This window comes from Indicator indicator, chromosome 31, assembly GCF_027791375.1.
Source record: "Indicator indicator isolate 239-I01 chromosome 31, UM_Iind_1.1, whole genome shotgun sequence".
NCBI classification, from domain to species: Eukaryota; Metazoa; Chordata; class Aves; order Piciformes; family Indicatoridae; genus Indicator; species Indicator indicator.
The window spans coordinates 10,021,126-10,037,679 of record NC_072040.1 but is presented as its reverse complement, the minus strand read 5'-3'; the positions used below and the strand labels follow the sequence as shown (position 1 = coordinate 10,037,679).

At 48.3% G+C, this 16,554-nt stretch overlaps 1 protein-coding gene across 2 annotated transcripts; it reads right to left on the bottom strand.

Annotated features, from left to right (window-relative positions):
* Positions 1 to 1,509: 1,509 nt before the first annotated feature.
* On the bottom strand, positions 1,510 to 12,937 carry AQP4 (aquaporin 4). Of its 2 annotated transcripts, XM_054394605.1 has the most exons (5): positions 12,906 to 12,937; positions 9,276 to 9,690; positions 7,659 to 7,823; positions 6,922 to 7,002; positions 1,510 to 1,788 (listed from the first exon to the last, which is right to left on the bottom strand). In XM_054394605.1, the coding sequence occupies exons 1-5, from the start codon at positions 12,935 to 12,937 to the stop codon at positions 1,510 to 1,512; spliced, it is 972 nt and encodes a 323-aa protein (XP_054250580.1). The 2 variants fall into 2 exon arrangements, with proteins under 2 accessions (XP_054250580.1, XP_054250581.1); XM_054394606.1 differs by lacking the exons at positions 6,922 to 7,002; positions 12,906 to 12,937 and having other exon boundaries at positions 9,276 to 9,683.
* Positions 12,938 to 16,554: the final 3,617 nt, after the last annotated feature.

The window sequence follows — 16,554 nt, the reverse complement described above, 5'->3', positions numbered from 1 at the left end:
AGTAGCTTTTCAATTCCAAAAAAAGCCCCCAAAAAAGCGACACAATTACAGTAACAATGCCAGGCTCCTGCCTGCTCTGCAGCTGCATGCTGGAAAACTCAAAGCCACACGGATCAGAGACAAAAGCAGTAAGTCAATAACAGAGCAGAAGTGTTCTGCTGGGGCCATTCTGTCAAAACACTTCTAAAAGGGCAAGACTGATCACTGAGCATCTTCCATGTTCCCTTCCCCTTCCAAAGCCCTGCAAGTGCTTGCATCTTTTCCTAACAGCAGCTAAAGAAACCTTTGCCAGAGGTGTAATTAAGACTCTAAGAACATTGGAAGAAGCACAGATCCTGTTCAAACAGGCACCAGTGACAACAACAAAAAAACCAAGCCAGAAGCAGTCATATTCTTATCATGTTATAAAAAATGTTTCCCAATCAGTGTTTCAATACAGTTAAAAGTTAAAACCCCTCTACATTACTAATAAATTAAAAAAAATCATACCTCCAACCATCTTGTAAGAAAGGTTAAGTGATTTAAACCTTTAGTTCACAGAAATTAGCACAGAAAGGTGTGGATCTGAACAAGTGCACTGAAAACAGATATGCCTTCTTTTCTTCTGATAGCTCTTATCAGAGTTGTTAAGTAACAGGAGAGCCTTTCCATTCTTTGCATGACCTTGAGAGTCTGCTAACACAGAACTGGTCAACAGTCAAACCCCAGGAGAATGTTTCACCAGATAGACAATGACAGGAGGGAGCACGAAGGTGCAGTCAAATGCTTTTAGAGCAGGCTTCAACATTCCATTTCTCACATTTACTCTCAGGAAGGGATGAAGGAAATTTACTTAGGCTGCAAATCAGGAGTGAAATCTGATGGGCTGAAGGAATTTGGTGATTTTATTTTCAACCTAGCACGGGGCATTTTTTTTTTTTCAGAGGTAGTTTGCAAGGCAGCAGTGATGTACAGGAGTGGCAACAACACTCCTGTGCTTGTCTGGGGAGAAAACTCTTTAAATACTGTTGGTGCTGTCCCTGCACCTCATGAAGAACACTTAATGGATGAGATGTTCTAATCAGAGCTGACAACAGCCAATTAAGTGTCAGAAGAACAATCTGATAAGTAGGTCTTGGTGTCTATAGGCATTTCCTGGTACGTCTTAACTGTCAATCTGAATGTTCCACATCTCTATCTTCATCTCATTATTGACTGATTTTATTAAAGGAGAATGCTTTCACCTCTTTTTTTTTTTTTTTATTTGGGGGGAAAAAATGGGAAGGAAAATACTAGGAACAGCTCCTAATTTGGAGTAACAGATGGGGAATCCTAATTATAGCCAAGTCCTAATCTTCCAACTGAGTCAGAAGTATGGTTTGGTGACACCACTACCACACAGCTGCCCACACCATACCTTTTAAGAGCTGGCAGAAGCTCAGTTTAGAGGAGATCTGTTTCTTTAATAGGTGGAAGGACATCTGTGGACGTGCTAGCAGGCTGCTCTCTGCTTTCAGTGCTTCTTGCTAGTCATACAGAAGACAACACCTCGCTGGATGGATCTCTTCCCTTCTTGTCCTCACCCCTGTCAATATCAATCACATGAACTAGGCCAGGCTTGAGGATCAGGTCCTCAGTCTCCACGTGGCTCCTGCTGTCATCCACCTCGATGTACTTCCCTTTGGATGGCTGAGTGGCCTTGCTGAAGACGTCTTTGAAGCGGCGCTTCAGCTCCACGTCCGGGCAGTAGACGTACTCGTAGAGAGCACCAGCAAGGACTGCTCCTATGATTGGTCCCACCCAATACACCTGCAAATAAAGACAAGCAGCAAGCTCCAGAGCAAAGGAATTAACCAGAGGAAAGCATGGCACCACAGACCTCGCTGGTGAGGTCACACCTTGAGGATTGGGTCCAGGTTTGGGCACCTCGATACGAGAGAGATGTGGAGGTGCTGGAGCCAGTGCAGAGGAGGGCAGGGAAGCTGAGGAAGAGCCTGGAGAATAAATCTGATGAAGAGAGACTGAAGGAGCTGGGGATGGTTAGTGTGAAACAGAGGAGGAGGCTGAGGGAGACCTCATTGCTGCCTACAACTACCTGAAAGGAGGTTGTGGAGAGGTTGGTGCTGGTCTCTTCTCACAGGTAAGAGAACAAGAGGGAATGGGCTCAATCTGCAACTGGGTAGGTTTAGACTGGACAGTAGGAAGAAGTTCTTCACAGTAAGAGTGGTCAGGGATTGGAATGTGCTGCCCAGGGAGATGGTGGAGTCCCCAACCCTGGAGGTGTTTAAAGGTGGTTTGGATGTGGTGCTTGGGGCTATGGTTTAGGGGTGACCCTTGTAGAGTAGGGTTCTGGGTTGGACTTGGTGATCCTGAGGGGCTTTTCCAACCTGAATGTTTCTGTGATTCTGTGACTTCATCCAGAAAAGCTTCTGCAGAATGCCCTGGCCCAGTTGTCAAAACCAGCTCTCCAGTAATGCACGGTCACATAAATTCCAGGCTGGCATGAATTGGCACTGGGACTGGGAAAAGAAGTAAATTCCACATTCCCATTGTGAGAAGAACTGTTAGAGTAAGTACCTACCCCTAGACTCCTCCCTGCTGCAAGACAAGTAACTCTTTACTACAGCCTTCTGCAGGTTGTGGTGTGCTTCTGGTGAAAGGCTTGGCACCCACCCAGCTGGGTGGGGCTGGCTGAGGTGGAGATCATTTTCTTCATAAAACCCCATCTGAAATGAGGTTACAGTGTTGGGTGATCAGGGGAGAGAAACTGGAGGCATCTGCCTGGACTTGTGTAAAGCACTGAACGCTGTCCCCCATGACATCCTTGTGTCTGAAGTGGAGAGACATGGATTTGGTGGGTAAGGAACTGGCTGGCTGGTTGCACTCACAGAATTGTGCTCAGTGGCTGGATGTCCAAGTGGAGCCCAACGATGAGCAGTGGTCCTCAGTGGTCAGTACTGGGACCAGTGCTGTTTAACAGCTGTCAGTGCTGTGGACAGTGGGATCAAGGCACTCTCAGTAGGTTTGTCAATGATGCCAAGCTGTGTGGTGTGGTTGATGTGCTGGAGGGAAGAGATGTCACCCAGAGGGACCTGGACAGGCTGGAGAGGTGGCCCAGGGCCAGCCTCATGAAGTTCAAAAAGGCCAAGTGCAGGCTCCTGCACCTGGGTCAGGGCAATCCCAAGCATAAATCCAGGCTGGGTGGAGAATGGACAGAGAGCAGTGCTGAGAAGGACCTGGAGGTGCTGGGTGCTGCGAAGCTCAACATCAGCCAGCACTGTGCACTCCCAGCCCAGACCCAGCTGTGTCCTGGGCTGATCCCCAGCAGAGTGGGCAGCAGGTGGAGGGAGGGGATCCTGCCCCTCTGCTCCACTCTGCTGAGACAACATCTGCAGTGCTGGGGCCAGCTCTGGAGTCCAAAACACAGGAAGAACATGGACCTGTTAGAGCAGGTGCAGAGGAGACCACCAAGATGATCAAAGGGCTAGAGCACCTCTGCTATGAAGACAAGCTGAGAGAGTTGGGGCTGTTCAGTCTGGAGAAGGCTCCAGGGAGACCTCAGAGCAGCCTTCCAGGACCTGAAAGAGGCTACAGGAGAGCTGGGGAGGGACTTTTCACAAGGGCTGGGAGTTACAGAATGAGAGGGAATGGATTGAAGCTTGAGAAGTGTAGATTTACACTGGAGATTAGGAAGAAATTCTTGACAGTGAGGGTGGTGAGACACTGGAACAGGTTGCCCAGGGAGGCTGTGGAAGAAATTCTCTGGTCTAAGGGTGGTGAGGCACTGCTCCTGGTAAAACAAAGAAGTTTCCCCCCTCCATCTTTACAGGAGATTTAGCTATTTGGTTTTTAAACCGTGTCCAGTAAGACCAAAGCACAGGTCCATCATCCTTACTTGGATCAACCATAGCTATAGCTCTTGAGACCAAAAAGGCCACAGATCCTGGCAAAGTCCCTTGTGACCACTCAAACACAGCTCTGTAGGCACACGTAACATCTAGCTGCTTTGGTACAGCTTTGCTTTTAGCAGGGGGAAGGTGATGGAGAAGCATTTCCAACAGAAATAGTTTGGTCAAGTTTTATTGATTCACCTCAAAATTTTCATTGCTCACTGCCAGCTGGTAGACAACCCCAGAATCACAGAATGTTAGGGGTTGGAAGGGACCTCCAGAGATCACTGGGTCAAGAGACTGTTTGCAAGATGACCCACAAGAGACCCAGTAGTGCAGGAAACTGATTTTCTGTCTGCATTTTCATCCTCAGTGACAATGAAGTCAGAAGCAAACCTTTCCTAGCGAACACACAGACAGTTCCACTTTGGTGTTTCAGAGTCACATTTCCAAAACAATCCAAATTTGGCTTCTGATCCCACAGAATCCAACAGGCATGCAGCCAGATGAGCATCTAATAAGCAAATATAAGTGAAGTACACAACTGTGCAGGGTACCTACTGCAGCAGGACAGGCACCAGATCTGTAATGTCAGTAGGTGCAGAAGCCCACTGGCTCCTGGCAATGCCAATGTCACTGCTCTGGAGGAAAAGGATGTCTCAAGTGACCAGAACAGTAGCTAAGCTTCTCCCTCATGTTTCTCCATGGTGCATTTGTTTATGGTTTATAGCTTTAGTTACAAATTACAGGCTCCCTTGGAGTATGGATAATTAACCTCCTGACAAACGACAGCAGTTTGGGGCAGGAACAAGCCAGCCCCTGATAAGTGGGGAAAAAAAGATCTGCCTCAATAGGATAACTCTTGGGAACCAAGTTACACATGGTATGATGTTTGCAGAATTGGAGCCTTAGGGCCTGATGACAGTGCTGCTTCTGCTGGTAGCTGCAGTGAGAGCAACGTGGGATTCAGGCTTTCAAAGTCAAGGAAATCCTTACATGCACTGCACTACGCAGCTCCTCGTTAGCAAGTGTCCCTAGAAGTGCTTTCCCTGCCTGTAATTACAGATTCACAGATTGCATTGGGTTGGAAGAGACCCTCAAAGGTCATTTTGTCCAACCCCACTGCACCTCAGCAGGGACACCTCCAACTAGATCAGGCTGCCCAGGGCCACATCCAGTCTGATCTTGAATGTCTCCAGGGATGGGGCCTCAAGCACATCTCTGGATATCCTGTTCCAGTATTTCACCACTCTCATTGTGCAAAACTTCCTCCTGATGTCCAACCTAAATCTCCCCTTGTGTTTCAAAGCACTGCCCCTTGTCCCACCACCACAGGCCTTCTAAACAGTCCCTCCCCAGCCTTCCTGTATGTCCCCTTCAGATATTAAAATGCAGGCTCAAGGTCTCCCTGGAGCCTCCAGGCTGACAGCCCCAACTCCCTCAGCCTGCCTTCACAAGAGAGGTGATCCAGCCCTCTGATCATCTTTGTGGCCCTCCTCTGGACCCACTCCATCAGGTCCACATGTCTCTTGCACTGGGGTTCCCAGAGCACTCCAGGTGAGGTCTCACCAGAGCAGAGTGGCACAATCAGCTCTCTCAACCTGCTGGCCATGCTTCTTTTGATGCAGCCCCAGGTGGGGATCCAGAGCTGCAGTCCATCCTTCCTCTTTAAAATGTGAATTGTTCTTTCATCAGTTTCATAGAGGGATGCCACAACAAATGACTGCATCATTCCCAATCTGTTCATCCAGTTTGTTTCCTGCACAAATACTCCTAGTTAAGCTGAGGCTTTCAAATTGGAGCAGGTAACATCTGGTCTGGTCTGCAAAGACCAGACTGCAACCCCCTTCATCTCTTACTGCAGGCATTTGCTGAGGCAGGTTCTCCCCTGGGAAGCAGATCACAGAGGGTCTCTGCTCTCATTTCCTAGGCTTGCCCCAGTTTGCTGCAGAACCAGGTGAAACGTGAAGCTGACAGAATTACTTCCACAGCTCCTCACCAGCATGACTGGGGGGCTGCAATCTGCCTCAGAGGATTTTTCTTTCTAGCAGTTCAAGTCTCTCAGTCTCTCTGGATTGCTCTTTTTGGTTTGAACTTTTTGTATGATTTCCTTTCCACCCCAGCTACAACTTCCACAAAACACCAAAATGCTGTTCCAATGTGCTGGAAACTGTACTGCAGTCCTTGGCAAGGAGCTTTATACCAAGGTTTTGGCAGGCCAGTGCTTTTCCTCCCCTGTGATGGCCTCTATCACACAATCTTAGCATCATTAAGGCTGGAAAAGACTTCCCAAGATCATGAAGTCCAACCATTAACCTAGCACCACCCGGTCACCACTAAGCCATGTTCCTCAGCACCACATGGAATCACATAATGGTAGGGGTTGGAAGGCACCTCTGGAAATCAAGTACAACCCCCATGCCAAAGCAGGATCACCCAGGGCAGGCCACACAGGAATGCATCCAGGTGAGTCTTGAAAGTCTCCAGAGAAGGAGACTCCACAACCTCTCTGGACAGCCTGCCCCAGGGCTCCAACACCCTCACAATAAAGCTTCTCCTCATGTTGAGGTGAAACTTCCTGGGCTCCAGTTTGTATCCATTGTTCCTTGTACTATCACTGGGCACCACTGCAAAGAACCTGTCCTTGAACCTCCTTCTTGACACCCACCCCTCAGCTATTGATAGACATTGATCAGATCCCTCTCAGCCTTCTCTTCTCCACACTAAACAGCCCCAGGGCTCTTAGCCTTTCTTCATAGAGAGAGATGTTCAAGTCCCCTAAGCATCCTCGTGGCTCTCCCTTGGATTCTCTCCAGCAGGTCTCTGTCTCTCTTGAATTGGGGAGCCCAAAACTGGACACAGGATTGCAGCTGTGGTCTCAGTAGGGCAGAGTAGAGGGGCAGGAGAACCTCCTTAGCCCTGCTGGCCACACTTCAAACACCTCCAGTTTGAACTGATCTGTGGGACATACTGGGACAGACAGCTAGCAGCCAGTGATGTATGCTGTATGATGTATATCACTATGGTGAAGGAAGCATGAAAGCAGAGTTACCCATTGGTTCTCCCATCTGCCCATGATGACAGCAGGTCCAAAGGATCGAGCAGGGTTCATGCTGGCCCCGGTGTAATTGATCTAAAGCAAAGACAAGATGTTACCTCTTATTAGAAGTCTTGGAGATGGTTATTCAATGTCTGCTAGTCCCTGGTTTTGCATGGCTTCTCATCTTGACAGCAAATGTCATCACCCTCCTGGGTCTTCTCACAACATTAACAGAGTCATCACATAAACAGGCAGAAAACCTCTAATGCAACAACCTGCCCAAAGGTTTGGTTACCTAACCTCACCCTTCTGCTACTCTAAAGGGTTTTGGTGAGGATCCATAAAGAATACAGCAGCCATATCCTTCCAGTGTTTGAAGGGGGCTGGAGAAGGACTTTTGACAAAGGCCTGGAGTGACAGAATGAGGGGTGATGGCTTCAAGCTGGAAGAAGCTGGATTTAGATGAGACATGAGGATGAAATCCTTCCCCATGAGGGTGGTGAGGTAGTGGAACAGGAGGACTAGAAAAAAATTGTAGAGGCTCCTTTGGAAAGTGTTCAAAGCCAGGCTGGTTTAGTAGGAGGTGTCCCTGACCATGGCAAGGGGGTTGGAAGTGGATCATCTTTAAGGTCCCTTTCAACCCTAACCACTCTATGACTCTATGATACAGCTATAAAGGCCACAGAAGTTTCCAAGCAGTCATAAAGGGACAAGGGATTCTGTTTTTCCAAGAGAAGCCATTGACTTACAGCAAATAAATGTCCAATTGCAACCGAAAATCCAATCGCTAAAGCTACTGAACCGGTGACATCACTGCGCTTCGAGTCACAGCTGGCAAAAATAGTGAAAACCAGCTGGAATGTAATTATCAACTCCACCAGGAGTCCATGGCCAGCAGAGAGATCCCCATGTACCTGGAAGGAGGGAAATGAAAACACCAGAGATGAACCAAAGGTGATTTGGTAGCTCAGAGAGCCACCCCTGGTACTGTTTGAAGGGGGAGCTTTAGCCTAGTCCCTGACTGCAAAGACTGAAAGGAAAATTATTACCATTGGATACAAAAGAAAAATCATGCTAAGGTCTAGAAAATGCATTGGCTTGCTAATGGGGACATAGAGAAGAGGCATAAACAGTTCTCTCTCTTTTCTTCTTCTGTCACTTCTGCTTGCAACTTCTCTCTTCCACAGCCTTGCCAAGGGATCTCTGTTTCGACTGCTGTGTGAGGTAATGGGAAGGAGGGAGGGAGTAGGGGAGGAGAATGGCCCCCCTGGATCCATCCAGGGGAGTCTGAGGAGTTTGTGTGTTGTATATAAATTGCAGATGTATCTATATTGTCCACATATTGGATATTTTGTACATATTGATTGCATTTCATATTTCTAGATTGTAGTTTGTTTGTACAGAGAGCTTCGTTTGCTTCATCCCAAACTCAGCTGGTCTGGAAATTTATTTTGGGGGTAGTTCTCCAAATGATTTGGGGAGGTGTGTGTAATTTCAACCCACCACACACCACCTACATCAACTATGCTTCAGTGAAAGCTCTTTCTAAATGGGACATAGTGAAAACCAACAAGGAAATATAGGTCCCCCCCAAACTTTTCTCCCCTCTTTTTTTCAGATTTTTTTTTTTTAATCTATTTTGAGATCCATGGAAAATTACCTCTGGACTGAGACCAGAAGACTCCACAGTACCATCCAGCAAGAACTTCAAAGTTAGACTGCAGAAGTCTTAGCTTATATTTACACAAGGATTTGCAAATGCTGCACTTCCCCTTCACCATTTTATCATTTATTTCCCCCCACCCCTTATTCTTGGGAGCACTGTGATTTACTATTCAATTATAAATTCATTAATTAGCCCTGACTTAATTAATTTAAATTTCAATTAAAAATTAAGCAGTGTGCAGCTCAAGTGCATTTTTAATAAGTCCTGCAACAGGGCTAACTGATGGCATTCCTTCATGAGTTTGGAACAAAGCTGAAATCTAAGCCACAATCTATTTCAAAAGTATGTCATTTTAAATGGATGTTTTTTTCAACCCCCAACATAATGACCAGAGAATTAATTTCCTCCTCCCCAGCCCACAGAAAAATGGCATTTCACCCATGTGTTATTTAAATGTTGGGATGCAAATGAACACTACCTGCTGACATCAGAGCTGGGGAAGTCCTAGGAAAGAGAACTTCTATAGAAAAGCAGCCACAGATGCTACACTGCATAAACCCATCCTAAGGAGAGCTTTAAGCCTTGCCTGGATAAACCAGCAAGCTGTTAAAAAATCTCTGTTTGAGCTCTCTCTGACACTCATTACATTTGCTTAGGCTCTAAGCTAGTCCAGTGCAAGAGCTGGAGGAGGAGTGATTACCGCAGTGACTCCCAGCCCTCCCACCACGCTGGGTGGTGTGACCAGGTAAAGGATGCCAGCACCCACGATGGCTCCCAGGCACTGGGCAACGATGTAGAAGACGGACTTGGCAAGGCTGATCTTCCTCGTGCAGACCATGGCCACGGTCACAGCAGGGTTAATGTGGCCTCCACTGATGTGTCCGAAGCACTGCACCATGGTCGCGATGCTCAGTCCAAAGCAGAGGGAGATAAGGACCATGTCCACGGGCAGGGGTTTCTCTGCTCCACCCCAGTTGATCGTGGAGCCGAGGCTGAGCAGGACAAAGATGAGCATGGCCAAAAATTCGGCCGAAACAGCCTTCCAGAAGGGCTGAGTCCAGACTCCTTTGAAGGCCACCATGATGCTCTCACACTGACACAGACGTCCACACTTACTGAAATGGAAAACAAAGCTTCGTGAGATGTCACCAGACAAGCCTTGTGCTCTCCTGTTAGGGAACTGCTATCATCCAGCAGACTTTGGAGAGAAGGCAGCAATGCTGAGGATCCAAGGGCTGGGACAACCACAGAGCAGAGTGCCCTTAAAGCATGAGCAGTGTTGGAGCGCCTGCAGGACACAGGGTCACCAATCACCCCCTGCAGTAAGTCTGTCTGTATAGCCTCAGCTCACAAAAAGCAGCCTCTCTGGCTGTTGTGGCATGGAAATAAGTCTGTCCTACACTTCTTGACTTCTGCCTGACTTAGAGCCTGTGCAGCCCTACCACTTCCAGCAGCCTGCTGACCTTCAGAGAATCATAGAATCGTTCTGGTTGGAAAAGACCTTTAAGAGCATTGAGTCCAACCATTCTCCAGCTCTACCAGGGCTGGGGCTAAACCATGGCTCTCAGCACCACATCTCTGCCTCTTTGAAAACACCTCCAGGGGTGGGAATTCAACCACCTCCCTGGGCAGCCTGTTCCAGTGTTTGAGAACCCTTTCAGGGGAGGTTCTTGCTGCTCATTGAATCACTGGGTATCCTCTTGCTGTAATCCAATCTGTACTTCTCACACAGCAGGCATGATAACTCAATAAAAGGCCTATTTTCAGTCAAATCCTAATGGTTTTGGTAACAGTGTAGTACTGGGAGTTTGCCCTAGGAGCTGTAAGAGAAAGTCTATTTGTTTGAACACTCCCAGAGACCAATACTCCAATTTGTATGTATGCAAAGAGCAGTTTCTTCAGCGTGGATGTAGGGCAAAAATTGAATTCAGCCAGGAGAACAGCTGCAATCCTAAATCCTGACCTTTACATCCATCACACAATCAATCAAGTGCATTATTTTGGGCTAAGGGGGCCAAGTAAGCTGTGGAATAGAGCAATGTTTTCTGTAGGTGTGGTGTGGAGACCTCTGTGTGGCAAAGAAAGAAAAGTGCTTTGCTTTTCCTCTCTGTCTGGAGATGCTATTTATTAGTCTACACTGCCTTCCTGATGAGCTGCAATTTTGCTTGCTGTTCAGATACCTATGAAAGTGGGTCACCAAAGAAAAAGTTATTTGTGGTATTAATAAATTAGGAGAATAAGCCAAAAGGGAAGCATTTTAATGAGTTTCTAAGGAATGCTAGCAAGACTCTTCTCTACAAACAAAAGCAAAAAAAAAAAAAAAAGCCCACAAAAAAACACCAAACAAAAACCACAACCAAAACTCCAACCCCTCCAAAAAGTAGAAAACAAAAGAGAGCATTCAGCTGCTACGTTTGGGAACAGAATTTTAAGTGGAAGATGGATGAATTTATGCTCAGTTATCTAAGGTAGCTGAGCTACAATGCATATTTAATACCACTTGCATCAGAAAGCAGAAGAGGCATGTCTGCCCTTTTCAAGTTCTTGCAAGAGGAATGGCCCATGAATTTCTCAAGAGTTACAGTGAGTTAGGGAAAGGCAATTTAAGCCTCTGACTGGAGCAAAAATTTGTTTCTCTGCCTCATTTCTTATGCTAATTTACTGTGTGTTTTGCACAGGTCATTTGAGCTCTATCTTAGCTCTCCAGACTCTCAGATGAGAACAGAAATGACATTATCTCCTGCAAATGGCTGTTGTAAAGTGCTTGGGAAGTGATCACAGAGATTTGGGTGGGACTTAGAATTATAAAATCATAGATGGCTCAGGTTAGAAGGGACCTTAGAGATCATCTACTCCAACCTCCCTGCCATGGGCAGAGATGCCTCCCAACTTGACTTGGTTGCTCAAGGTCTTATTCAATTTGGTTTTGAACACCTCCAGGGAGGGGGGGTCCACAGCCTCTCTAGGCAACCTGTTCCAGTGTCTCACCATCCTGATAGTGAAGAACTTCCTAAGCTCCAGCCTAACCCTGCACTCCCTCAGTTTCAAACTATTCCTCCTAGTCCCATTGCTAGACATCCTCATGAAAAGTCCTTCCGCAGCCTTCTGCAGGATTCCTTCAGGTACTGGAAGGCAGCTCTAAGGTCCAACTGGAGTCTTCTCCAAGCTGAACAACCCCAACTCCCTCAGCTTGTCCTCATAGCAGAGGTGCTCCAGCCCTTGGATCATCTTTGTGGTCGAGAACCCTTTCATGGAAGAAGCTTCTACTAAACCTCCTCTGGTGCAACTTGAGGCCAATTGCTTTCATCCTGTCACTTGCTACTAGGGAGAAGAGACCAAAACCCACCTGGCTCCAACCTCTTTTCAGGGTAGTTGTAGAGAGTGAGAAGGTCTCCCCTCAGCCTCCTTTTCTCCAGACCAAACTACCCCAGCTCCCTCACACCAGCAAGAGCTACAGTACAAAAGCCAGATGGTATTTCTAAAACTCTAATTTCTAACTGTGATTTGCAGGAGCCTGGCCGTGGGCTGGCAACCAGCCCCTGCACAGGACCGCACGGCGGCACAGCAGCTGGGTGCGTGCGGCAGCTTTTTCCAGGGGCTGCTATTGGCAGCGGCACCCTCGCAGCGCACCAGGGCACCCCCGATCTGTGCTGGCACCGCCGCCGCGGCTCAAATGGGCTTTGGGCACCCACCTGCCAGCGCTGGGGGGAGGAGGGGGCCAGGCTGCGGCTGCAAAACAAATTCACTGTCGCAGGGCTCGTTTGAACCGTTTTGCCCCATTCCCCAGCGCGCTGTAGGTGGTTACCTGCGGGAGGTGGGGAGGGGGGACTGGGCAGTCCAGTCCCGACGCTTTTTGGCAGTGGGAGAGCTGGGCTTGCCGCACACACGGCTCTCTCCCCGTCGCCAAGTGGCGAAGGTAACAAAGTTTTAGGGTCCGGAGAAGCACTGTGTGCGGGGGGGCTGTTTGCAACTCTCTGCCCCACTCCGGTGTCACAACACAAGGGCGACCGAAAGGCTCTGCTACAGCCGTCGGGGAGGGGGGAGCCCGCCGCCCCGGGAGCAAAAAACGGGGGTGAAAACCCCAGGCCCAAACCCCCGCTGTGGCAGAGAAGGCTGCCCGGCTGCGCTCTCCTCCCGGCTTTGGACAACTTTGGATGCGGGGTCCCGGTCCCCGCGGGCGCGGAAAAGGGGCCGCCGCGCACCCACCTCACGCACTCCCCTGGTCCTCCGGTCCCTTCAGCTTCCCCATAGAGTCAGCTTGGGTTTGGGTGAGTCACCCCTGGGCCACCCCCTCTCCTCCTCCCTCTCTGCTTCCCACCTTCTCACTCACCCGCGGCGCGGAGCGGCCGCTCCGTCGCTCATTCCTCCCCGGCGGGCGCGGAGCCGCGGCGGGCGAGCGGCGCTGGCCGGGGTGGACCCGGGGCGCGGGGCGGGGGGGCGGCGGCGCGGCGGAGCCCGACCATGCGGCTGCCGGCACGACGCTGCCCGACCTGCTGCTGCCGGCGGGCCCGGGACACTGGCGGGGCCAGGGCTGCGGTCATGTGGGTATGCAGATGGACTGGGGGCTCTGGGCTGGCTGGAGAGGGGCGGCCGGGCTGCAGCGAGCCCCGCTGTGCCTCGGGGTGGGGGGGGTGCCAGGGCAGGTTAGGTTTGACATTAGAAGAAACTTTTCCCCTGAAATGGTTCTGAAATACTGGAACAGGCTGCTCAGGCAGGTGGTTGAATCCCCGTCCCTCGAGGTGCTTAAAACCGCAGAGACGTGGTGCTGAGGGACATGGTTTAGCAGCAGCCTTGCTAGAGTTAGAGAATGGCTGGGCTCAATGAGCTTAAAGAGCTTTTCCATCCAAAACAGTTCTACGATTCTGCAGCATGGGCTACACACTGTTGAGAAAGGCTCAAGAGGTTCTCAGTTTCTTCTTTGCCACTTGTTGTATTAAAGTAAGAAAAAGTCTAAGCAACTCTGAAGCCAGGGACCTTTTTTGCATATAAAACCCACCAGTACCTACAAGAACTCTACTGGTTACAAAAGAGGCAAAGTTGTGGAGTCACCTCTTGAGACTAAAAAAACATCTGAATGTTCCTGTGCAACCTGATCTAGGCAACTCTGCTTTAGCAGGGGGTTTGGACTAGATGATCTACAGAAGTCCCTTCCAACCCCCACCATTCTATGCTGCTGGAAGCTACCAAATTCAACAAAGCTTCGCCTGGTGTGGAAAGCCTGTGAAGGTCACTGAGGCTAACTGTTGAAATTAGACCATAATGCTGCTGAGGAAGTTCAGATGATCCTCACTTTGTGAAGGACCCATTGAATCTACAGCATGAATGGACAACCCAATGGACAGAGAGCCCTTGACATAATAAGAATAAAATAAGCATCACCTAGGTTGCCAGGTATGCTTATTTTGTTAGAGAACTCATTAATACCTTCACTCAAAGGAGGAGGGGGTGAAAACAGAGCAAAGTATCTAGAAAATTCTTTATTCCTCTCCCCCCCACTGCCCCCTCACCCCCCCCCAGTAACTTCACCGGAATCACAGGATGTTAGGGGTTGGAAGGGTCCTCCAAAGATCCTTGAGTCCAACCCCCCCTGCCAGAGCAGGACCAGGACTCCAGGTCTAAGCAGGACTCGGACCTTTGCATGCAGTAAAAGAATCTGTGCTTAAGCTCTGTACAAAACATTTTAAGGGACAGGTTGTTCAAGTGTTAAATCAGGTTAAAATGACATGTGTGGGGGGAAAGTACGTTTACTGCCCAGGCATCCCTGCAGCCACAGAGAAAGGATCAAAATTTGGCATGTACTGGACACACTGGACCAGATAATCTTTCTGAATATGAGAAAACAGTACAAAAGCTGAAGATCTTCTTTGGGAGTAGAAGCCATGGGCAGAAAGCAATTTCTTAGTATTTGCTAGGAGGTTGTAGGTAATAATTGACACCAGTGGAAAGCAGGTATAATGTGTAACACTACCAATTCAGGGGGTGCTGGGCACTTCTGTACACACAGCAATCAGAGAAGTCATGCCTGTGTGCTGAATACTCACTGAGCACAGTGTGTGGCAAATGCAAGGTGATCCTGGAGTACAAGTGTAGGTGTTTCTCTCACGTTTGCCTGCTCTCCCCCTAAAGACATGTCATAAAGAGGCATTCACAGCTTGAGGGCAAAAGAAAAGATGATCAGAGGGCTGCAGCACCTCGGCTGAGAAGAAAGGCTGAGAGAGTTGGTGTTGTTCAGCCTGGAGAAGAGAAGGCTCCAGGGAGACCTTCGAGCAGGCTTCCAGAACCTGAAGGGGGCTACAGGAGAGCTGGGGAGGGACTTTCAACAAAGGAATGGAGTAACAGGAGAGGGGGTAATGGCTTAAAACTGGAAGAAGCTGGGTTTAGATGAGCCATTAGGAAGAAATTCTTCTCCATGAGGGTGGTGCTCAGAAAATTTGTGGGGGCTGAAATCTTGGAAGTGTTGAAAGCCAGGTTGCATAGATCCTTGAGCAACTTGGTCTAGTAAGAGGTGATAGAACTAGGTGATTGTTAAGATCCCTTCCAAACCAAACCACTCTATGATTCTGTGATGCTATGATTCTCCATTTCTGTTATTCTTTGTTTGCTTTTCTTGTTCTCAGGCGTTGCTTTATTTGCTTATATGTTAAGCATAGTCTAGAGTTGGTGCAGTCATCATTACACAGCTCTGCTCTTTCCTGTGGTGTGTTTGGTTTCTCAGTTTATTCCCTTCACAACCTGCTGTGGTGATGCCAGAAGCTTCAAGTCCTGACACTGTCACACTGATGCTTAACACCCACCCTACACTTCCTATACTCACCACCTGGCTTTTTATGTTGAGGCTGCAGGAGGAGTTCCTCACAGTGAAAAGATTTCAGTTAGGATGTTCCTCTGCAGAAGATCTTTTGTTCTCCTGTTTACTTCCCCCCCCCCTTTTCAGTGCTCTTTTTCAAACACCTGTGGCCTCCCTCTATGTGACTGCAGTGTGCCACATCTTTCCTCACCTGCAGCTGGCAAAATCCTTGTCTGCTTATTTCAGCCTTTTACACCAGGGCCACTTCTGTCACATGAATCCTTTCCTCTGTTGTTCCAACAGCTATAAAAGGCACCTGTATAAGCCTCAAATTTACATTCCACTTTTGGATCTGGCTGCTTCAAATCAGGGCTGACTTTGCTTTTATAGCTTTGCCCTGACAACGCACTTGTTCTTTGGCACCTTGTGGACCCTGCTCCTGCTGCCTGTTTGTTTGCTCACAAACAAAATCCACGTAGCAAAACCAATCATGGCTTTCCCCCTTTGCTTGCAGATAGCATGCATCTGCTCTTTTTGATCTGCAGAGCAGATCAACTGCCACATGGAGAAGCCAGAACATTAATAGCTTCTGTCACTGCTACCATTCTCGCTGCGATAGATCTTCTGGAGGATTAGACAAAGGTTGTGGCCACATAAACAGAGGAAGGCAATGCCTTGGGCAGAAACCTGGAGCAAACTGCACTGTGCCAGCTCTGATCAAACAGACAGACTATGTTCTGTTGAAAGCACAGAAGGCAAGGAAAACATCCCTTGAGATGGCACTGAAGAACAGAGGAAAGCTGCCCCAGTTTGTCCAGGAGTAAATTTGTCAGCGTTGGGAGTTGAGGCAACATCAGTTCTTTTTTTTTTTTGCCTTTCTTCTTTCTTTTCTTTTCTTCTTCTTCTCCCCCCCCCCCCCCGCCTTTTTTTTTTTTCCTTCCCCCCCCCCCCCTTTTTTTTTCTTTTTTCTTTTTTTTTTTCTTATGTATTTTCCTCTTTATAAAACCCAGGACGACTCATTTTGGATTTCTGCTCAAGGGTGAAATACTCCTTCTCAACACAGTTTAAGAAATAAATTACAGAAGAATAGATATGAACATTTTATAAATGGTGTCAAAGCTCAGTCCATGTTTTTTTTTTTTGGGGGGGGACACAAAAATGTGCAGTGGAATCTTGCTGTGCCTTTACTTCT

Coding starts and splice junctions, on each gene's coding strand:
- AQP4 (XM_054394605.1), bottom strand. CDS start 12,937: ATGAGCGACGGAGCGGCCGCTCCGCGCCGCGG. Junction 7,824..9,275: donor GAGGGCTGGGAGTCACTGCG/GTAATCACTCCT, acceptor CCCTCCTTCCAG/GTACATGGGGATCTCTCTGC. Junction 1,789..6,921: donor GCAGATGGGAGAACCAATGG/GTAACTCTGCTT, acceptor CTTTATTTGCAG/GTGTATTGGGTGGGACCAAT.